This window comes from Narcine bancroftii, chromosome 3, assembly GCF_036971445.1.
Source record: "Narcine bancroftii isolate sNarBan1 chromosome 3, sNarBan1.hap1, whole genome shotgun sequence".
Lineage (NCBI taxonomy): Eukaryota > Metazoa > Chordata > Chondrichthyes > Torpediniformes > Narcinidae > Narcine > Narcine bancroftii.
The window spans coordinates 279,179,116-279,203,758 of record NC_091471.1 but is presented as its reverse complement, the minus strand read 5'-3'; the positions used below and the strand labels follow the sequence as shown (position 1 = coordinate 279,203,758).

General features: G+C 39.9%; 1 protein-coding gene across 3 annotated transcripts in view; it reads right to left on the bottom strand.

Moving 5' to 3' along the window:
* Positions 1–7,289: 7,289 nt before the first annotated feature.
* Positions 7,290–24,643, bottom strand: part of snx8a (sorting nexin 8a) — a 55,277-nt gene continuing 37,923 nt past the window's right edge. Inside the window, exons 8-14 of one of the 3 annotated variants that reach the window (XM_069928290.1) lie at positions 23,563–23,643; positions 20,863–21,023; positions 17,975–18,107; positions 14,287–14,355; positions 13,985–14,134; positions 12,684–12,833; positions 7,290–12,023 (exon numbers count right to left, since the gene is read on the bottom strand). In XM_069928290.1, the coding sequence (XP_069784391.1) occupies positions 11,949–12,023; positions 12,684–12,833; positions 13,985–14,134; positions 14,287–14,355; positions 17,975–18,107; positions 20,863–21,023; positions 23,563–23,643 (819 nt within the window). In that variant the 3' untranslated portion in view covers positions 7,290–11,948. The remainder of the gene's footprint in view (positions 12,024–12,683; positions 12,834–13,984; positions 14,135–14,286; positions 14,356–17,974; positions 18,108–20,862; positions 21,024–23,562; positions 23,644–24,643) is intronic. The other 2 variants (XM_069928291.1, XM_069928292.1) reach the window with 2 other exon arrangements.

Here is a 24,643-nt window from a genome sequence, read left to right as displayed (position 1 = left end):
TTCTTATATAGTTCTTTTATTGATAGTTCTGGTTCTGTTAAGTACACTATCACATCATCCGCAAATAGACTGATTTTATATTCCCTGTCTTTTATTTTTATTCCTTTTATATTATTATCTATTCTTATCGATTCTGCTAGTGGTTCTATAGCTAGCGCAAACAATAATGGTGATAGTGGGCATCCCTGCCGCGTTGACCTGCTTAAGTTAAATTGCTTTGATACATGTCCATTTACTGTCACTTTCGCTAACGGTCCCTTATATAATGCTTTAATCCAATTAATATACTTCTCCGGTAAACTGAATTTTTGCAATACTTTGAACAAGTAATTCCATTATACTCTGTCGAAGGCCTTCTCTGCGTCTAAAGCAACTGCTACTGCAGGTGCTTTATTTCCTTCTACTGCATGAATTAAGTTAATAAATTTACAAATATTGTCTGTTGTGCGTCTTTTTTTGATAAATCCAGTTTTGTCTAAATTTACCATTTTCGGTACCTGTTCTGCTAATCTGTTTGCTAATAGTTTAGCTATTATCTTATAATCTGTGTTTAGCAGAGATATTGGTCTATATGACGCTGGTGAGAGTGGATCTTTCCCTTGTTTTAGTATCACTGTAATTATTGCTGTTTTACATGAATCTGGTAAGTTTTGTGTCTCATCAATCTGGTTGATTACATCCAGGAGGGGCGGTATTATTAGATCTTTAAATGTTTTGTAGAATTCTATTGGGAGTCCATCCTCTCCTGGTGTCTTATTATTTGGTAATTTTTTTATTATCTCTTGTATTTCTACTGTTCCAAATGGTTCTGTTAATTTATTTTGTTCCTCTATTTGTAGTTTTGGTAGTTCAATTTTAGTCAAAAATTCATCTATTTTCCCTTCTTTCCCTTCGTTTTCAGTTCGGTATAATTGTTCATAGGATTCTCTGAAGTTTTCCTTAATTTCTTTTGGATTATATGTAATTTGTTTGTCTTTTTTCATTGTTGCCAATACCATTTTCTTAGTTTGCTCTGTCTTAAGCTGCCATGCTAAGATTTTGTGTGTTTTTTCACCTAGTTCATAATATTTCTGTTTTGTCTTCATTATATTCTTCTCCACCTTATATGTTTGTAATGTTTCATATTTTATTTTTTTATCCGCCAATTCTCTTCTTTTGGTTGTATCTTCCTTTATTGCTAATTTTTTTTCTATGTTTACTATTTCCCTTTCCAACTGCTCTGTTTCCTGATTATAGTCCTTCTTCATCTTGGTTGCATAACTTATTATTTGTCCTCTAATGAATGCTTTCATTGCGTCCCATAGTATAAACTTATCTTCCACTGATTCCGTATTTACTTCAAAGTACATTTTTAATTGTTTTTCAATAAATTCTCTAAAATCCTGTCTTTTAAGTAGCATGGGGTTTAATCTCCATCTATACATTTGTGGAGGGATGTCCTCTAGCTTTACTGTCAGTATTAAGGGTGAATGGTCCGATAGAATTCACGGTTTATATTCTGTTTTTCTTACTCTATCCTGCATACTAGCTGATAACAAAAATAGGTCTATTCTTGAGTATGTTTTATGTCTAGTCGAGTAGTATGAGTATTCCTTTTCTTTTAGGTTTTGTTTCCTCCATATGTCCACAAGTTTCATTTCTTGCATTGATTTAATTATAAATTTGGTTACTTTGTTCTTCCTGTTAATTTTTTTCCCCGTTTTATCCATATTTGGATCCAAATTCAGATTGAAATCCCCTCCTATTAGTATGTTCCCTTGCGTATTAGCTACCTTCAAAAAGATATCTTGCATAAACTTTTGATCTTCTTCGTTAGGTGAATATATATTAAGTAGATTCCAAAGCTCCGAATATATCTGACATTTTATCATAACATATCTCCATGCTGGATCTATTATTTCCTCTTCTATTTTAAATGGCACATTTTTGCTAATTAATATAGCCACTCCTCTTGCTTTTGAATTATACGATGCTGCTGTTACATGTCCTACCCAATCTCTCTTTAATTTCTTGTGCTCCAATTCAGTTAAGTGTGTTTCTTGGACAAATGCTATATCAATTTTTTCCTTTTTCAGTAAATTTAGTAGTTTCTTCCTTTTAATTTGGTTATGTATTCCATTAATATTTAAAGTCATATAGTTCAGCGTAGCCATTTTATATTTTGTTTATCTTCTCTTTCCGTTTTTCCATCATTACCTTTCCTCCTTTTCCATTTCTGTTTTCTTATTTTCAACTCTTTACCAGACAACATTCCTACAACATCCAACATTTTCCTTATTCTCCTATTTCTATCTTCTTTATCCCCAATCTCCCCTTCCCCTCCTGAGTTGTCCTTTATCCCTTGTCGGACAACCACATCTCCCCTCTCCATTTGGATTTGCGAATCCACTCGCAAGCGTCAACTGATTTTGCAGTGACCGCTCTTTTCCCCCACCCAGCCCCCCCCCAGAAAAGATTTCACTTTTCATATGTCACAAAGGTCACTCTTTTAATTCCCTCCTTATTCTCTCTATTCCATTACCTTCCCTTATTAATTCTTGTCTATACTATCTATGTTTTCCTCTAATTACAGATACTTTCACGTATGCCCATTGTCTCTATTCACTCTTGTCCCTCTTTACCCGCATACATATCAATCGTGGTCATTTTTACCCTCATTACCCGTCTTCATCCCTCAGTCTATTTTTGTCTTTACCCACATACATATCAATCGTGATCATTTTTACTCTCATTACCCGTCTTCATCCCTCAGTCTATTTTTGTAATTGTTCTGCAAATTTTCGTGCTTCTTCTGGATCCGAGAACAGTCTGTTTTGTTGTCCTGGAATATATATTTTCAATAACGCAGGATGCTTCAGTGTAAATTTATATCCTTTCTTCCATAAAATCGCCTTTGCTGTATTGAACTCTTTTCTCTTCTTTAGGAGTTCAAAACTTACATCTGGATAAATGAAGATTTTTTGCCCTTTATACTCCAGTGGTTTGTTTCCCCCTCTTACTTTTTCCATTGTCTTCTCCAGTACCTTTTCTCTTGTAGTATATCTTAGGAATTTTACTACAATAGATCTTGGTTTTTGTTGTGGTTGTGGTTTAGAGGCCAATGCTCTATGTGCCCTTTCTATTTCCATTTCTTGCTGTAGTTCTGGACATCTTAGGGTCTTAGGGATCCACTCTTTTATAAACTCCCTCATATTCTTGCCTTCTTCATACTCCTTAAGGCCCACTATCTTTATGTTATTTCTTCTGTTATAATTTTCCATTATATCTATTTTTTGAGCTAGTAGTTCTTGTGTCTCTTTAGATTTTTTATTAGATTCCTCCAATTTCTTTTTTAAGTCTTCTACCTCCATTTCTGCTGCTATTGCCCGTTCTTCCATCTTGTCCATTTTTTTCCCCATTTCTGTTAAGGTCATATCTATTTTATTCACTTTCTCTTCTGTGTTGTTTATTCTTCTTAAATCATTGAATTCCTGTGTTTGCCATTCTTTAAATGACTCCATGTATCCTCTAACAAGAGCAAGTATATCCTTTACCTTGCCTTTCCCTTTATCTATTTCACTGTATTCTTCCTCTTCTTCTTCCTCTGGGTTGGCCATCTGTTGTTTCTTTGTTGCCCTTTCCTCCTCTTCTTTCTTGTTTCTATTGTCTTCTGTGGTCTCTTCTTGCTGCAGGTGTTCTGCAGCTGTCGTTGCTGGCTGTGGAGATCGACTCCCCAGCTGGTCCCCCCTCCCGTCGGTGTGTTTTTTTTCATGCGCGGTTGCGCACTTTTACTCGGCTCTGTGAGCCATTGTTGTAGTTCTTTTTCTACCGACCTGAGGTAGTGGGCTCCTCTCTCCATAGCGGGCCTCTTCGGACAGGTAAGGCCTTCACCTTTTTCCTCCGTTGTCTTCTCTTCCTCTCTTCTTACCGTTGATTTTGATTTTTCTTCTTTTGTCTCCATCTTCTTTCCACCTTTATACTCACTTTTCTTTAACTTGTATTTCTGTGCCTTTGTATTTTCTCTTGTTTTTCCCGACTTTTCTGGAGAGGGCTGGAGTTCACCGTCCGGCCACTACTCCATCACGTCACATTTCCCATGATTGATACCCTTTCGAAGCAGGTGGAAACCACTGACTGCAGCGATGAGAGGTTGAAAATGATGTGGAGGTTACAGTCCAGGTTTCTCCATAATCTCATGATGTCACTATCCCCGAGTTTGATCAAAATTTGGAAAAATCTTTGAATCTATTACTAACAAAGTAGTCACCAAGAAACTGGAAGATTGCAAAAGGCAGTCAACGTGGGTTCATGAATGGGATAATCAGTCGACTTTCTTAATGTTTTGACAGAGAAGGGGAATGTTGTTGACGGGCCGAAGGGCCTACTCCAGCTCCTATTGTCTATTGTCATTTACACTTTGAGAAATCCTTTAATAAAATTTCACAAGAGATGATTAAACAGAATTTTAGAGCACATGGTCCTAAAATTAACACAGTGGCATGAATTGAGGGCCAGCTAATGGCAAACACTAGTGAGAGTAGATTGGTTATTTTCAGGTTAGGATGGTGTGATGAGTGGGTTGCCACATGTGCTGGGAGCCTTATTGATATCAATAATCTGTGCCACACCAGTGTAATATTCCTTAGAAGTATTTCACTCTTCCTTCATTCCTGTGTCGAAATCCTTGCAATTCTCATAGAACAGCCCAGTGGGACTGCAGGTGGTTTAGAAAGCGCCAGGAGAAAATAAGAATGATTAGTAATTGTTGTTGTACAGAATGGAAGAGTAGGGTATTTGACCCCTTATATTTGCTCTGCTCTTCAATGATTGTGGCTTTAAAATAACTACCACTTTCCTACACCAACCCCACGTCCTTCAACTCCCTTAATACCCAAACCCCTATTGATAGCTTGCAATATAATCAGTGAATTGGGTGTCTCTATTTAAGCAGAACCTTCTGGATCTTAACTTTCATGTAAAGAGTTTACATTTCCCCTCTAATTTTATACCTATTTTTTCAAATTGTTGTTAAATTCATCTTCCCCAAAATATGAAAGCCACTTTTGACTGCAAATGAATATTAGAGAAATGATGTTTGCAACACCATCAGATACCAGAGGCTAATTTCATGAACTAGCGTACATGAATGTTGCTTGGAACGGTTTCTGGAAATGCATTGGGATGTTTTATGATATTAAAGGCACTATGATTTGTTTTGTTTGAAACATTTCAAAATTCTTTCGTGGATATTTTACATTGAGCCCCAGTGATCTGCCTCAATAACTATCGCCCAGTAGCATTCACAGCTACTGTGATGAAATACTTTGAGAGATTGGAATTAACACATACCCAAGTAAAGACCTGTACACACTGCAATTCGCCTACCACCACAATCGCTCCACAGCAGATGTAATCTCACTGGCTCTCTACTCAGCCCTGAAATCACCTAGATTCTAGATAACATGTGCATCAGGCTGCTTTCATCAACTACAGCTTGGCTTTCAACACCATCATCCCCTCAGTAATGGTCAGCAAGCTTCAAAACCTGGGCTTCTGCACCTCCTTCTGCAACTGAATCCTTGACTTCCTCATTGGTCTCCTTCTCACTGACAATCAACACAGGTACACGTCAAGATTGAGTGTGTAGCTCACTGCTCTACTCGCTCAACACCCATTACAGTGTGGCTTGGTACAATTCAAATGCCACCTTCAAGTTTGTCAATGACACCATGGTTGATGGCAGAACCACAGACGACGATGAGAAAGCGTACAGGAGAGAGATAAATCAGCTGGTTGAGTGGTGTCGCAGCAACAACTTTGCACTCAATATTACCAAAACTAAGGAACTGACTGCGGACTACAAGAAGAAGAAACCAAGAGAACACAAACTAGTCCTCATTGAGGGGTCAAGAGTAGAGAGGGTAAAGAATTTCAAAATCAGTGTGTCTGAAAGTCTTCATGTTGGTGCAATCATAAAGAAGGCTCACCAGTGGCTATATTTTGTGAGGAATTTGAGGAGATTTGATATGTCACGAAAGACCCTTTCAAATTTCTACAGGTGTACTGTGGAGAGCATTCTGATTGGTTGCATCATTGTCTGACACAGAGGTGCCATAGCACAGGACAGGAAAAGACTACAGAGAGTTGTGAACTTGGCCAGCGTCATCACGGGAATTAGTTTTCATTCCATTAAAGATATCTACAAGAGGCAGTGTCTCAAGAAAGCAAACTCTATCCTCAAGGACCCTCACCTCCCAGGCCATGTCCTCTTGAGGTACAGGAACCTGAAGTCGAACACCCAATGGTACAAAAGCAGCCTCTTCCTCTCCACCATCGGATTTCTGAATGGACAATGAACCACAGACACTACATCGCTTTTTGTCTTCTTTTGCACTAATTAAAAAAAAAATGTAATTAACAGCAATTTTTGGCACTTGTAATCCTGCCGCAAAACAACGAATTTCATGACATGTGTTCATGACAACAAATTTTGATCTCTGTCCACAACCACAACTCCACTCCCCATCCCTCTCCTGGACTTCGAACAAAATCTCCCGGCCTTTAACCCAGGAGCTGGAGCAATGCAGATAGCCAACTAACAGGGATTTCCTAGATTTGGATGAAAGGTGTCAGAGGCAGAACTTTAACTCAACCTTCAGGAAGGGAATAGTAATCCACTATCACTAGTACCATTGGGGTAAAATGTTCCATCTGTCACCGGTAACTAATTTAACAAACACACTGCCAGGAGATCAGGAGCTCAAACATCTGCCTTCATCAGACATTGCTAAGGCAAAGCAGCAGGTTCATCTCAGAGGGAAAGGACAACCTAAAACACTGTTGCTCCATACGTAAACAGTTTCTTCAAAATGTACATCTTCGATTCCGATGACATGATTTTTTTTTTCCTTTCCACCACCCACTTTTACTTTCACTCTCCAGGTTTAATGTAGATTCAAACCTTCTTTGTTTCTCATCTCCTATCCTCTGCTAACCTGTTACTTGATATCATCATTGCTTTAAAATTGATCCCTTCAACTGTCTATTGCTCCAAAACACAGACTTCATTTTCCTATTTATCCTTTCCACCTCTCACCAGATTCTTCAACAACCTCCCCTTGGCAGCAGGTTGGGGAACTCAGCACCTGGCCGTTGTGAAAAATAATCAAGTTTTCCTTCCGATACTGCACGCATTCCACAAATTTTGTCAAACAAATTCATACCAATGTGTTTTAATCAAAGCGATTTTTAAAAAAAATCTGTACTTTTGGCCATTGCTTAGAACAAATGCATGATCTGAAAAGTTTATTGATACAATTTATTGTAGATAATACAATTCTTATACACAGTAAATATTAAGAGCAAACCATTAGTTTGCTTCATATTCTGTAATATTTCAAATATCTGCAAAGATTTTAAACAAATTTTATTCAATAAAGTGCCAAATATTAATTCCCTTCAATCAAATGAATATAGATAGCATGTTTATGGCTAATTTTACAACAATGACCAACACAATTTTCCAGGTTTGCCAGGATCATTTTTACTTCAATGTTCTTCCTTGTATACTTCTCCCAGCCAGTTTCCTGTGCCATGAAATTTTTCCTTCCTTCCCACATGCACACACCAGATATCCACTGCCACAAGGCACTTAAAGCAAGGAGTCAACCCCCAAGAACCACACATTCTAAGAGATGAAAACCACACTGGAGCCAAGGAAGTATATTATTCCATACTAGGGTCTTTACCCTGTGCAAACAAGAGTCCCAATTCATAGATTTTTACCGAGATAAATCTTTTCACTTTTGTCTAAGAAAACTATTTTGCACTCTTAACGTAACTTAGCTTCTCATACCATTTAAAACATCCACGTTAACCCTTAATCATTGTGGACACACTGGGGAAATTAGAGTCCAGGACTCCAAAGTAAGGCTACCTTCAAGTTAAAAGGTCCCTCTCCCCAGACAGCACCCATTACAGCTTCAGCCTCCAAGGAAAATCCCTGCAAGCTGCACCACTGGAAGCTTATATTTCCCCTCTGAGCAATCCTTAATGCTAAATGGAATTTTGTTTAACTGGGTGATGGTTGCTCAAACTTGGTTTACATTCAATGTAGTCTAGAAAATATAATCGACGTCTCTTCAGCAAATTGCAATAGATTTCAACGTCAGCCCTAGAGACAACTCTTGAATGGAGGAGTACGTGGAAACTCCCCAGTAGAGGAGGGGTTTACTCAAGCCCCTTTCACACTTGCATCAGTGTCCCGGGATAGAAATGGGGGTTTGGCCTTTCACACTAGACCACTCCTAACTGGTACACTGAATGCTTTCACCCTTGCAAGGGTCTATTCCTGACATTTGGTCTGTTTTACCTTTATTAGGAAGTGCCTGCAATACAATTGCCCATTTCACACTTGCCTGATCTCAACGCTGGCATCTGGATACGCTGGGGATTTTACTAGGGGTCAAGGCCGTCAATCCCCGGTGTGAGATGACGTCACCTGACACTGGCGTTAAGCAGATTTTGCTTTCACACTAAAGGCCAATTGGTGTTCGATTCCTGGGATCACTGGCAAGGTTGAAAGGGGCTTTACTGATACCAGTATTACCTATCAGAATGGAGACAATCAAGACTGGAAACCTGGTCAGATTTTTTTTAATGTATACAATGTAACAGCCCACAATTACTGTAACTTGATGGGGAAGTTGTTCTGCTTTTATCCAGTGATACTCATAGGTTCTGTTTGTTATAATTCAAGAAACTCTATATGGAAACAGAAACATTCAGGAAATACTCAGTTGATATGACCGAATCTGTGAAGAACAGAGCTGGTGTTTCATTTTTATGACCTTTCATTAGAACTTCTATCTGCTTCTCCTGGCTGCTCAGATATGCTGCCTGGTCACCAGGGTATATCCAGCAATTTCTGATGAGTTTCCACAGAATCTCTGTATCATTTTCTGGATTATAAAGCATCTGCATTAATATCCTTTGGTACTATTCAAATCAATAGTTCGCTGAACAAATACAGTTGACTGGAAAAAATAAAATTTTTGCTATGAACCCCATCTCTCCTCCCTACGGCCCCACCCCCAACTCCAGCACTGACTGTGGTGGTGACAGGAATATTGATTCTGTCTGAAATAAGATGGAAATTTCAACTGGTGCTGAGGCATCTGCTTACCTCAGGGATCTAGAAGCAGTTACTTAAAAACATACTTCACTTTGCAGACTTCCCATTCCTGCCACTTATCAGTTTCCTATTTGCTCACAGCCATCACTGACTGAGAGATGACGATATCTGCTCACACAATCTCTCGGCCTTCCTGCCTCCACAATAAAAACATTCAAAACTCAAGCGGTGAAAGGTCGGAATTTCAGACCCATTTGTAATCAAGAAATGGCAAAGGACAACAAAAAAAACAAACAACTTTTACCAATTCCCAGAGGACCTGCGTGTGGCTTCATGATTGGTTTGCCAATAACGCACCCCCCAGCTTTCAACCTGTACTGATAGGCAATAAAACTTGGCAATGGTGGTCGGCTTATCAATGGGGGGAAAAACCATCCCTTCTCCTGTCTCAAAGGACCAGCATTTATTAAAATCAATTACATACATTTACAGCTGAAGCGCTTTTGTTCGGAGTGTAATCACGGTTTTGAAAAAAAACCCAGATCAAGTAAATACTGCTTTCTGCCACAACAGCGCTTTGATTATGACCAGATGTTTGAGTTACATAGAAAAAAACATCTGAGCAATAAATACTGACCAGAACTCCCCTACTCATCTTTAAAAATTCCCAGCACTTCGTTTTCAACAGAAGCTAGAAACGGGGTTTCAATGCAGTATGAAGTAGAAATGGCACTGTCCTGTTTGCAGAAGAAGGACATTATATTTATAAATGACAGTTTGACAGGGCTGCAGTGGGGGAGCATGGGGAAAAGCAAATCAATTTTGGCAGCAAATCCCATAGGGAGGATAGGAATACAAATTACACAACCCTCACGATCATTGGTGACAAACTGATGCTGGTCATGGGTCCATAGTTAAGTGACCCAACAGTAAATGGGAAGACATACAAAAAATTAGACAGCCTCCACTTTCTGCTGCAGCCACCCTTCAGCTTCTGTCCTGTTCAAACAGCCAGAGTGAGGAGACTTTGCAAAGGGGTGGCGAGAAGATGGAACATTTCAGGAACTCAGTGATGGAACAGCACCATCCTGGAGAACATTCCTTGCTGTTAAAACTATGTCAGGTCACATCTTCTCTCAGATGCACAAATTCACTCAATGCCAAAGTGCTAATGTTCTAGTGTTTAATAAATCCAACTATCACAAGCCTCATTACAACTTCAGACAATAGATGCACACGCATGTCTGGAGGGGGTGTGGGATCAACAGAATACAGGCACCAGCAGAGGAACCGTGGGAGACCCAGTTCTAAATCCATGACAAGCTAAAGGTTTTAGTCGGTTTTCCACCTGCAATGTGAAAAGAATGATTTGGAATTTGAGTTTCACTCTCTTCCAAGCCATGAGAAGAACATGAAAAATGGTGTTTCAGGAGACCAACCTTACAATCCAACCCTCAAAAGACGATGAGAACCATTTTAGACGCACCTTTAATAGCTCACAAGGCAATGGACCATTTCAATTAGAACAGTGTTAATGGAGTGCGTCCACACCAAACCATTGCAGGTGTGTGCAGTTTTCAGTGAACTTTTAAACCCACATCAGCTCACAGTTCAAGAGAATCCGCCAGATTGGACTTCATTAAAGGAGGCAAGATCATCTACCCTTTTTTAAAACCATTCTGCTTTATCCATTCTGAGTGCCAACCCCATCTTTTATCAGATCCTTCAAAGATATTCCTAATTTAAGGGAGGTGCTTTATCAGATTAGTTCAGTTTCAAAAGTAATCAACACAAACCCTAGAGCTTCCTATCTATATGGACATATACTGCAAGACATATAGGCCCCCTACCAATGCAATTCACAGAGCCATGTGAGTAAACTATAACAGAATAGGTTATTTGTACTCTATCCTCTGTTTGACAGGTAAAGTTTCTCCAAGAATTTATCTTTACCAATAATCCTCTGCCCAACCACTGCCCCTTTCTAGGCAGCATGTACAAATCAAAAGGACCTATCCAAGGCAATCCACTACCTGCTTCATGGCAGATATCCTCCCAGTCACTTCAATCTTTGATCATATCTAAAGCGCAGCAGCTCAGAGAGGGACTAAAACAAAAATACTGGAAGAACTCAGCAGTGTCTGTGGAGAGAGAAACCAGTTCAGGTCAGAGAATCTTCATCTGAACTGAGAAGGAATGTTAGTCTAAATAAGGGAGAAGGTGGAGAGAACAATGGATTGATCAAGGGGAATGTCAGTAACAGGGTGAAATGATTGACAGCCATTGGTTGGGCAGTTCAGCTCCTCTGTATCAGGACTGGCCAGTTGTACACCTTTTCTCCATCAGAATGTCCAGGTCTGCTTGGCAGCTCGCAGTGGACCAGACAGTATATCACTCAAACTGCATACCATTAGTAACACATTACACAGATAAAGGACTTTACCCTGTTGCACTCATTCCCCATTGCCCTCTGCACAAACTCTTTCTTTTTCAGTCTGATGAAGATTCTTCGACCTGAAACATTGAGCGGTTTCTCCTCTCAACTGTCTGAATTCCTCAAGCATTTGTTTTTATTTAGATTCCAGAATCTCTTGTTTCCTTTTACAGAATGGAGGGAAAATGGGTTAATCTGATGGCTGAGTATCAGAGAATTCTCACCCACACATGGCAGCCCCTCACATTTAGTCATCTGGATATTTGTTTGCTCCTTTGGAAGACACAATTCTAGAATGTTTTCTGAAGGAGGAGAAAAATAGAGGAACATTGTAAATTGAATCATGAACATGACACACCACCATGGTAGAGGGAACATTGGGGTCTAGCCACTCCCTGGAGCCTATGGAGATGATGGCATTCCATTGGGCAAGAGGCCTCCTAGCTTCGGTTTCAAGTCTTTCCACACTTCACTCATCTGAAATGGAAAACAAAACTCAGAATGGAAGCCTTGTAACTAACGATTCATGATCACTTTGCTTATAAAGATCATTGGGTATGAACAGAGAGGCAGGGATCATTTTCTTTGGCAATGGTCTATCCAAGGGTTTCGTTTTGTAATAAATGTTGGAAGAGTATGAGAAGAGTTGAAAAGTACTTTCCTTTTACTCAGAGGATGGTCGGGATCAGGAACTCCAAACAGTGGGAGAAGCCAAAATCCTAAGTCATCTTTAAAAAGTATGTGCTGTAACCCCAAGACTGCTAACTGTCCAGGAGCCACAATGTGGAGCATGCCCCAGAAAAGGCTTGTTTTGGGCTGGCATAGATATTTTGGACTGAAAATCCTGTAAATTCTTATAAATTCATAAGGATATTGAAAGCAATCTGTGGCAATGAAATGAGAATTTCCACGATCTTCATCCATATGGATGTATTGCGGGAAAGGACACATATTGACAAAATGGTAAAGAAAACTTTAGAACCCAGTATTCAAATGCTGCACGCGGAAGAATGGACAAACACTCGATTTTGCACTCCAATGGTCACATGGGTCAGGGAAGAGGTGTCCATTGAGTGGAACCATGTGAGAAAAGGGAGGAGAAAAGAATAGCAGCGACGGTTGTTGGAGTGGCTGTACCTCGTGGTGCCCTTGGATCTGGGAATCGATGAAGGCAGTCAGCACGTGGGAGGTGATATGCAGGTAGATGTGGATGAGCTGAGTCTCCTGGTGCAGGCAGAACAGGGAGAAGTAGTTTCGCAGTTCCATGGTCAGGATGGTGTTTTCTTGCTGCAAAAGCAGATGAAGGATACATCAGTAAGAAATTGAATGTTCCAAAGTAACATCCTTGCCACCTGTCCTCATGAGTAATGGCATGTACCAAGGAGACCATCACCCTTTTTGACATCTATATATAACCATATAACAATTACACCGCAGAAACAGGCCAGCTCAGCCCTTCTATTCCATGCCAAGCACCTTCTCCCACCTAGTCCCATTGATTACTGGCTTTTGTCTGGCATTAAAAGGCCACAAGCAAGGGCTTGGAATCAAAATAGAGGGAAATAATACAATGCCCACTGCCCAATTACTTATGATTCAATCAGGTTAAACAATCAAATCCCTCCCCTTAATTATTTTGATTTAATGTTTTCGCAGAATCTGAACTTTCATCTCCATCACTTCCCCCACCATCACCAAAGTCTGAGGTCAATGTTCATCATTTATTCAATCCCAGAATGTGGGTTTCACTGGTGAGGGAGGGCAGCAATCCATGCTCATTTTCCTTGCTTTGGGTGAGCTGTTTCTTTCCACAGGGCTGTAATGGATCAACCCCGTCATTGTGAAGCTGGACTTGTTTTTAAGATGGCAGCATTCCTCGAATAAAACGTATGGATTAGCTCTATTTTAACAATAATTCTCTCAGGTCATGATGATATAATTCTGATTTAAATGCCCTAGTCACTGTAATGGAATTTGAACTTGGATCTGTCAGTCCAAGCCTTAAAATGCATGACATTGGCCTCTATTGTCATCATTCATTCCAGATTTTCAAATCCTCCCATGGCTTCAGCACTGCCCACCTTCAATCTTCTCCAACCCAACAATCCATTGCTGGCACGATGTGGATTCCAGATTTCTATTAGCTGTCGGTCCCCAGAGGAAGCAGAAGGCCCAAAGTTGAGGATCTACTTTCAAGTGCTCATAAAATCAAGGACCAGCTTGGATTGAGAGTTTGCATTAACTACCTAATGTGCTCACAAGACTTCATGGTCCCACTGCAATCATTATTAGATCCTCAATTTAATTCACACACTTCAAGATAAACAGGATCCTGTTCTTGTGCAGCACAACTATCTGGTTACTTCAACACTTTATCAAAATAGCCTTTTCTTCATTCAGGAAGACTTACAACCAAATTCTCCAGAAATTCCACGCACCTGCATGATTCTTGATTCCAGTTGCTCCACGGTAATCTGTTCCTTGCTCTGCACAGTTACACTCATCATTTGCCGCTTCATAGAAGTGTACTTCTGTAACGCTCGCTGGTGCTCATGAAGGACACCCTTCTCATGACGCTCACACAAGTCCTGCATATAAAGGTAACAGTGAGAGACTGGCTAGTTACTGGCAACAGATCCAAACAAAGATAATTCAACTCCAAATCAAAATCCCTTCCTCTTTTTCAGCTATTGACCAACTTATTTGGATCAGGGCTCAGATGAGCTTCAGTATCACTGACCTTGTATGACTGCAATAAATCCAGGAAGATATTGAGTTTTTCCACCACTTCCTCCTCCTCTCGCTGACCCTACAAGAAATGGAAGCTAATTTAAAGATCTTTGTCATTAAAAAAAAATCTGTTAAGCCACCTCCCCTTTCTTGTGCATCTCCAATTAATTTGTGCTCAATGTATGCTTATGGGCCCAACCGCGTCACTCTTAATCCAGCCATTCAGAGCTCACACAGAGTCACATCCACTGTTTTGAGCAAGGACTCTCAATAAAGTCATCTCCAATGACAGCGTGATTCACTATACAAGAGCCACTCTTAGAAATGTGGACAGAATTAACTGCAACATTTATACAAAAAAACACACAGAAATCCAAGAGGAACTCAGCCTGTCTTGCAGTGTCCATAGGAAGTAAAGATAAACATTTATACAAGCTTGGTGCTGCCTCGCGCTCCACTTCAAAGACACGGCTATGTGACCTCAGCCAATAATGGGAAAGAACTTGAGTGACAGGGTGATACACAACACAGGCCCTTTGCCCAACTGCCTTCCTGAGTCAGTGGCCTTTACCTGCATTTAGCCCAAAGCTCTCTAAACCTTTTCCACGTACCTGTCCATATATCTTTTAAACATTGTAAATGTATCTGCCCCCATCATTTCCTCTGGCAATTTGTTCCATACACCCACCACTCTCTGAAAAACCTCCCACTCAGGTCCCCTTTATCTCTTATCACTCTTACCTTACACTTTTTCGTGCTTCCTATCCTGGGAAAAAGACTAACCACTCCCTTATCGATGCCCCTCAATTTTATAAACATTGACACTGTCACTCCTCAGCTTCCTTCCCTCCAAGGAGGGCAGGCCAACCCGATGCAGCCTCTCTTCATAACTTGTCCTCCAGAATCAGTAACACCCTCATGCAAAATGTGTTTACCCCCCTCCATCTTAATCACATCCTTTCTACAAAATGGTGACTAGAACTGCCACAATATTCCAGATATGATCGCGACAACACCATGTGAAATTGTAACACACTAACACTACTTTTGCACTCAGTCCCCATTGATGAAGGCTTGCATGCTAAAACCCTTCCTCACCACTCAATCTACCTGTTCAGTATTTACACCCCCAGGTCTGTCCATTCTACAATGCTCCCCAGAGCCCTGCCATTCACTGTGTCTATCCTGCTCCGAGTTAAGTTCCAAAAATGTATCACTTCATATTTCGAGTTGAATTTCATCTGCCATTCCTTTGCTCACTTTGCCAGTTTGATTTAGATCCTGCTGTAATCTTACACAACCTTCCTCACTTTCTACCGATTTTGGTGTCATCAGCAAATTTATTAATCACTACCTCCAAAACATCACAGGCAAAACCCTCCCCACCACTGAGAACATCCACAGGGAACGCTGCCATCGGAGAGCAGCAGCAATTGTCAAAGACCTTCACCACCCAGCACATGCTTTGTTCTTGCTGCTGCCATCAGGAAAGAGGTCTAGGTGCCATAAGACTCACATCCCCAGGTTCAGGAGTAGCTGCTCCCCTCCACCATCAGACTCCTCCACGACCAACTCAATCAGGGACTCATTTAAGGACTCAAATTGTGCACTTCATTGATTTTCCTTTTTGTTCTCTCTGTATTGCATAGTCATTTGTTTAGATTCGTTATCTGTTTACAGTTCTTTGATTGTTTACATGTTTACGCTGTGTACAGTTTATTTTTGCACTACCAATTAGGTGTCATTCTGCCGCACGCGCAGGAAAAAGGAATGTGATGTCATGTAAGTACTCTGACAATAAATCTGCCACCCACATTCTCTTCCAAATAGTTAAAGTACAACACCAACAACAGGGGACCCAACACCTGTACCTGCAGCACAGCCCTTCAACCTGAAAAACAACCCTCCACTTTCTTCCATCGAGTCAATTTTATAACTTGAATCCTACGCAGACAACATCTACTGCCTTACCCTCTTCAAACCTATTGATCAAAAAACAATCACACTTTCTCCAGACACACATATGCATGCCAACAATCCCCAATCAGTTCCTGCCTTTCCAAATGCAGATAGATCTGTCCTTCAGAGTCCTCTCCAGTCACTTTCCCACCACTGATGTGAGGCCCACCACCCAGTGGTTCTCTGGCCTATCCTGGCAGTCCGATTTAAATAAAGGCTGGAACAAAGCCACCCTTCAACCACCTCACTTTTGGCTATGGATGATGCAAGCAATTTCTTCCCTCATTTATCACGATGTTCTGGGATACTTTGGTGAGGCCTTGGGGAGTTATCCCCCTTGATGCAGCCAATACCACTTCTTTCACAATGTCAATATGTTTTGGGATATTGCTGTTATTTTTCTTGAATCCTCTGGCTTCTATGACCTTCTCTACAGTAAATAAAGATGTGAAATAATCATTCAAGTCCTCATCCATCTCCTGTGGCTCCACAGAGACAACTGCACTGATCCTTAATGGGTCCTATTCTCTCCAAAGTCACCCCTTTACTCTCAGTATACTTGGAGAATCTCTTAGGATTCACCTTTTCCTTGTCTCCATGTCCCCTTTTGCCCTCCTGATTTCCTTAAATATACTCTTATATCCCTTAAACTTAAGGGATTCGCTTGATCCCAAGCTGACTCTACCCAACATAAGCCTCTTCCCTTTCCCTGTCTAGAGCATCAATATCCCTCGTCATCCAGGGTTCCCTATTCCTGCCAGCCTTCATTCTAACAGGGACATAATAAACATCCCATTTCAATCCAAGAACATGACAATACTCCAAATTCAAAAACACTCCAAATTCAAAAACACTCCAAATTCAAAAACACTCCAAATTCAAAAACACTCCAAATTCAAAAACACTCCAAATTCAAAAACACTCCAAATTCAAAAACACTCCAAATTCAAAAACACTCCAAATTCAAAAACACTCCAAATTCAAAAACACTCCAAATTCAAAAACACTCCAAATTCAAAAACACTCCAAATTCAAAAACACTCCAAATTCAAAAACACTCCAAATTCAAAAACACTCCAAATTCAAAAACACTCCAAATTCAAAAACACTCCAAATTCAAAAACACTCCAAATTCAAAAACACTCCAAATTCAAAAACACTCCAAATTCAAAAACACTCCAAATTCAAAAACACTCCAAATTCAAAAACACTCCAAATTCAAAAACACTCCAAATTCAAAAACACTCCAAATTCAAAAACACTCCAAATTCAAAAACACTCCAAATTCAAAAACACTCCAAATTCAAAAACACTCCAAATTCAAAAACACTCCAAATTCAAAAACACTCCAAATTCAAAAACACTCCAAATTCAAAAACACTCCAAATTCAAAAACACTCCAAATTCAAAAACACTCCAAATTCAAAAACACTCCAAATTCAAAAACACTCCAAATTCAAAAACACTCCAAATTCAAAAACACTCCAAATTCAAAAACACTCCAAATTCAAAAACACTCCAAAGAGGTGCAGAGTTTCCAGGCCTGTTTATTCTTAAAAACAAATATTAAGTTACACCATTACTGTATGTGAGACTCTGTTGTGCAAGTTGGCTGCTGTTTCGTTACTTCAGAAAAAGATGATTAGCCAAAGGGATTTTTGGGATATTTTACAAGAATTTAAAGGAAATGCCAGAGCTATCCACATGTTGGCTAGTGTTTAATTAATTACTGGACCTACCTGTCTTGCAGCTTTATCAGCGAGTAATGCAAACTCCACAGACAAGCTTTTAAGGGTTTGCTTCAAGATACCCCACATTCCACTTGTCGCTGATGCCCATGATGGAACCGGTGTTGTGTCAGAGCCGAGGGTACTAAGGCACAGGGAGGCAAGGGGGAGGGGGAACAAAACAAACTTTTAACAGTTACTAGAGTTCTGAGATTGTTTATTTTTTTTTAAAAAAAGAAACCCCTTCACTTTCTAAGATGACATTGAACATACCAGTCACCTGATCAAAATACTCCACGCCCAACCCGAGAATATTGGGGACGCAATTTCACCTGGCGACTTGGTAGCTCAGTAGAACATTTTAGGCAATTAGCCATAACCAGTAAATGTTGGCATTATCAGTAACGCTAGAGCTCGAGATTTAAGGCAATCAGAAAAGACAACAATTTTCAAAATTACTTCAATTCTGGCCTCTTGCTTTTGGCAACTTTCATTGGTCCAATATTGGAGATCGAGCCTATCGCTGCCACGGCCTATTGGTCCAAAGTCTGCTGTTCCTCCTTTGTTTTCCTTCATTCTTGAAAACACTTAAAACTTTTCAGTCAGTGAGCTTTCACTCACTCCCTTGTGTTTCCTTGCAGCTCAGCAGCAAGTTTTTTTTCCAATGAAAATACTCCTGTGAAGTGCCTTGAAATAGTTTTGTTACATTAAATGTTATAGCTCAGGATTTTGTAGCAAACTATTTAACACTGGCTATATTTCAAGAATATTTCAGTGGTCATAAGAACACTGGAATAGTCCAAGCTTGAAGCAGATGATAAACAAATGCCACTACTTTCTTTATTTTGCAAGTGGCAAACACAAGTTGAAAATGATTGGATCTTGTTTACTAAGTGAAAAGCTGTGCACCTAAATCTATTTTCCTCAACTTCAATCGGTTCCTTCAAGTCCACAGATTTGAGTTCCATTAGCACAAACATTTCCTTCCTGTGCTGGGCTAGAACTACTTTCCCGATCACAACAGGATGGCCCCCAAGAATCTCCAGGGGAAGATGGGGGTGCGGGGGGGGGGGGGGGGGGCGGAGAAAGGAGGCTGTCCAAATATCAAGCCCTGTTTAATTGGCAACCCAGCAACTTCCAGCTCTCCATAACCCAATCCTGATCCCATTCCAGCAAACAGTTGCAAGCTGCAGCTGTTTCTAATCACACTGGCTGGCAAGAAACAACAACTAACTTTATATTCTTTCTGGTCCTCTGGTCTGCACTTTCTTTAATGCACTATGTTGCTGCAAATCACTATTCAAGCCTCTGATTTCTTAATTAACCTGCTCACTCTTCACTGAAGGCCGTTCTTGTGGATTATTTGTTTATTGTGCATCCTTTAAAAATAGAATTCAATTACACAATATTAAGAACGATTTCTTACCATGCATCTACCATCCATCAAGTCTATGTATCTCCTAGCCTTCTAACACCTATGGAATGTAGCCCAACCCAAGTAGCTCCTTTTTTCTTTAACTGTAAAGTCATTGTTTGTGCTGACTGTAACAAAAAAAAACTGGGCTGTTCTAAGCAGCTACATCAGCTCGACTCTCCTCTTTTCCAACCCCTGGACAAATATACAAGAGGTGCCCTACTCTGCATCAGGTATCACACAAGTGTCAGGTTGTGCTGTGACAAGAGTCCATAGAAATTCTACCCAGCCCACAGGAAAAAGAATCTCCGGGTTGTCTGTGGTGTCATGTTTGTACTCTGACAATAAATCTGAACTTTGAACTTTGGCAAAGTAATGTGTGCTGAAGGGGGACAGGTACCTTCCCTGCACAAGATAATGATGCATTAGCAAAAGAGAATAATTACATTTCATTTTTTTTCAAAAAGAGATCCAACACATCCATTCTGGGTGGATCAAGGGAATCTCCTAGAGCAACTTATAGGAATTCCATTTTCACAGAACCCAGACTGTTTTTACTGGAGAATATTGCGGGTGTAAAACCTAAAATGAGGCTGTCCAAATATCAAACAGAACTCGTCAAGATCACATTGGCAGCGGCCAGGAAATGTATAGCGGTTACTTGGAAGTCTGATTCCCATCTGGGTATTGCATAGTTGTGTTCCCCTTGAGAAAATTACCTATAACCTAAGAAAATAACTATGGAATGTTTTTAAAAATATGGCAGTCATATTTACAACGTGTGGGTGAAAATCTTTAGCTCTGCCCCCACCCCTCGCCCTCAAGACCTGGGTCAACATCTCCTCGACACCTAGGTAAGTCATGGAAATGTGAAGCCTGTGGAGGAGATGAAGGATCCCCAACAATTCCTCTTTCTTTTTTCTCTTCCTTTTCTTACTTTCTTTTTTTCCTTGGGATTTCTTCTTTCTTTCCTAATTCTCTCTTTTCCTTTCTTTGGGAGGGTGGGTGGGATGAGGGATTGTAGTCGTTATATATAATAGATCACTAGCTCTTTTCGGTATTTGAAATATTCTCTTTTTTTCTTGTTGATTGCACATTTGGCTTTAAACAATGTAAATAAAATATTCAAAAAGAGATACCACACATCAACAGACCCTTCTGGCCCACGAGCCCACGCTGCCCAATTACACCCATGTGAATTCTTAACCTATAATTCTGTAAATCTTTGTAACGTCGACGGAAACTGAAACACCTGGAGGAAACCCACGCAGTCACAGTGAGGACGTACAAACTCCTTATAGGCTGTGGTGGATTCGAACTACACTAACCATGCAACAAGTCAAAAGTAATTTCTTTTTGCTTTTGTGTTAATTTTTTTGTATTCTCTGCATAAGAGAAATGCCCATGTAAGCCCAGCTAGTATATTTGGCAGGTTTAAAAAGCACTCGTCAGGACAGTCAAATCCACAGAATATCTCAACCCTTGCCTCAACTCTTTGCCAAACAGTAGGAGATCACTAGCATTCTCCGCAGATCTAAATGCCATTCTCTCCGCCCGGTCCCTCAGCTTACGGAAACTGTTGTAAATGTTTCGGATCAGCTCCCTGCTGGCACCAAATTGAGCCTGGATATCGGGAGGGAGAAGTTCCTGCAATTTGGAGGAAAAGGCACAAAAAAAACCAATGTAACTGTTTCTTAACAAATGAAAGTGGGCACTTCTGTTCTGAAATATGCGGTTAGCAAAAAATGCTGCCGACATTATAACGCGCTAGGATAATCAACTCTCCACGCTCCCTCTTTCTCTTTCCTCCCCCATCTGCATCTTTAAACATGCACATCTGCTCTATTTTCTTGTTCTGATGAAGAGTCCTTAACCCTAAATGTTAACTTTCTTTCTTTCCACATGGATGCTGCCTGTCTTTCTATGCACCTCCAGCACTGCGATTTTAATTCCATGATACCAACTTAAAGCATTATGGGTTTTTGTCCCACTATAAAAACCCACACAGGGACACAAACACAATGCTGAAGAAAATCAAAACTTTGGAGGGACTGACCTTGGAATGAAATGCCACATCCCCTCTTTCTGGTGGACATCAAAGAACCTTGGTGCCAATATCACTGAACTGCAAAGATTTTGCTTCCTGAACACTTTTGGCTGTACTTTATGGATTTTTGGCTGCTCGTCACGAAAATCACCTTAAATTTTCCTATCACACTTTTTTTTAAGATAAGAATCTATTTTTGTGATTTCCTGTCACATTTTAAGTCTACTTCAAGCATCCAAAACCAAGAAGTGCAGTGTGTCGTTGACAATTAATTTTCTGCATTCGACCTTTGACCTCTTCCCAGCTGATCTTGGTGCAGTTAGTGATCAACATGGTGAAAGGTTTCACCAGGACATTCTGACCATGGAAAAGCGGTATCAGGGCAACTGGAATCCATCAATGTTGGCCAACTATTGTTGGCCACTGACACAAGAGGCATCAGATGTTGAAGTAAACATTTTTAGGTCTGTTGAATTAATGCAATGTGTCACTATCATTTTTTAATTAAACATGCCAAATTCAATAAAAGTTAACTTAATGGTTCTCCAACTTCCTACGTGACACAGAAAATCTGAAATTAACTTTGTGTTCAGCTTGACGTTGTCTATCATAATCCCCAATTTTTCTTCAGGAAGCAAACCTTTTGGAAAAAAATTGTTGTCCAGTATATTTAGTCCTTAATTAACCTCACCAAATAATCTGGAAACACAAGAGACTACAGATGCTGGATTAGGATAATGACCCTACAAGTTCCTCCAGCAGTTTGTTCTTTGCTAAGTCATCTTGTCTTTTTATGAACAGCAATTACCCTTCCCCCAAGAAGAAAAAAATGTACATATTGAAAAATTGGATTTCATGAGTGACATGCAGGATGGGAAAGTATATCAAAGAAAATGGGCAAATGTAAGAGATGCCTTGATCTACATAAATGGAAAAGCATGTTTGTGAGGAAAACAGCAGGTTCTTATTCCTGTGCACCATTTGCTTAAAAGCTTGGTTCTGAAAACCCAAATATGGATTCTTTCACTGATTGAAGTGACTTGTGAGGAGCTTGATTTGAAAATTACAAATTTTTCCCATTACCAGTGTGATTTATGGCTATCAGTACAATGACCCACAATCACTGTATAGTATTCGTAATTCTTGCCATCCTGCTTCCTGTGAGGACTTCATTCCATTCTCCCAGTTTCTTATGCTCTGTTGCAATTGTTTCAGGAATCTCAACAACTTATATTTCTACTCTAAGTCAGAGCAATGACAGGGCTCGTCTCATCCTTGTCTTCACCTCTCTCTTCGCCCAGAGCAATGACAGGGCTCGCCTCATCCTTGTCTTCACCTCTCTCCTCAGCCAGAGCAATGACAGGGCTCGGCTCATCCTTGTCTTCACCTCTCTCCTTGGTCTGAGCAATGACAGGGCTCGCCTCATCCTTGTCTTCACCTTTCTCCTCGATCAGAACAATGACAGGGCTCACCTCATTTTTGTCCCCCACCCTAAAGGCCTCCACATTCAACTGATTACCCTTAAATTTCAACCAGATTTCAATAAGATTCAACTAGATGCACTACACTTCCCTACTTAGTATTCCTCAGGGACTGTTCCTTCCCCTGCTCTCAAGTTCATTCTTCCATCTCTGTGAGAAGTGACTTCCCTTCTCGCAACATTTTCTCATCCAGCTGGAGATGCCCCATCTGTCCTTTTCACTTCTTCTGTTCTTGAAAGCAGCCCTGCAATTGAAGCAGCAAGTATTTCCAATCTGGTTCTACTGCCATTAGCCTTCACTGGATTAAAAGATTGGATCCATTCAGTCCACAAGAGAGAACCAGGTTTCCAATTTCCTGTCACTCACTTTCTCTCGCCTCCTATATCGCTACAACAGGTCCCGAAAAACCTTGAGGAGGAGCACTTTATCTTCAAGCTCGACAAGTTGTATTCCTCAATCCTATATTAAATCCAACAATTTCAAATTACAGTACCAAAAATGGACAGTTTTAAAGCAAGGTGCAGCCCGGCCCACATTTACAGCATCGGCAGTATTCCAGATTTGTTGCTCAAAGACTAGATAAAGTATAATTATATTGTTGCACTTCACTCAAATCCCTGCTGCAACACTCACTGAGCACCAGAGCTCAAAACACTACCTTGGCTGTCGGAGCTATCCCACACGTCAGGAACTCATCACCTACTCCTCGCAAAGATTCACGAATTTTATTTTGAACATCCTTGTGAAAAAAAAAGCAAAATATCTTTAAAATTCACATTTTATGGAAGTCAATGTCAATGACCATTTCATAAATGCTATCAACAAAGGAAGAATTAAATGAAAGTTTTTGTTGCAACTTTACAAAGTAACGTATTTAGTTAAGATTTTATTCTATACTTTGAACTACTTTGTTCAATCAAATTAAACATCAATGAGTATTTCTTATTTTTATGTGATGCAATGAATTAGTAACTGTAGAGGTCAAAACGTGTTTAAGATTTATAGTTGTGTTTTTTTGTACATTTCCTTTAAGGATTGTTTTTGTAGAGACATCAAATGTCATAATATCAGAGCAGACCAGGGGTTCTCTTCTCATTCTTGGAGTGACCATGGAAGAGACGGGAGCTCTCGAGAAACTTTTCTTTGAATTTATCCTTATTATCATCAACATTATTTATTATTAATCATTTATTATCATTTTAATTTGTTGATATTTGTTTGAAGTTGAGTATTATTATCATTTACAATCTGCTTTATTTTACTCATCGTTATGAAGTTGCGGTTATGAAAATGTTTATTCACTTTTATCAACGCAAAATTAAAATTATTTACAATTGCAATTACAAAGTTTGATTTATTTGGATGAATAAGATACAATTTGGAATATCGAGGCTTACTTCTCTTAGAGGGTGACATGTTTTGAGACTGAGAAATATTAGAAGCTGGAAAATGTCACCTACAATTTATTCAGAGAAAAGTGTTTTATAAAATTGTGAATTTGGTTGGAAGAAAGAAGTTAAGATTTAAAGAAAGCCTATAGAAAATTCTGGAAGCTTCTATGAGATCATCTCATCAAATGTGCAGCCAAATCGAAGAAGCCTTGCAGGACACCTGTTGACCTTGGAGATAACAAAGAGACTTACTAGGCAAATTGGCAAGATACTACAGAACACAGAAGAGGCCAAGAAGACAGGCTGCAGGGTGAAGATGAAGAAGTAATCTCGTAAGACTAAAGATCA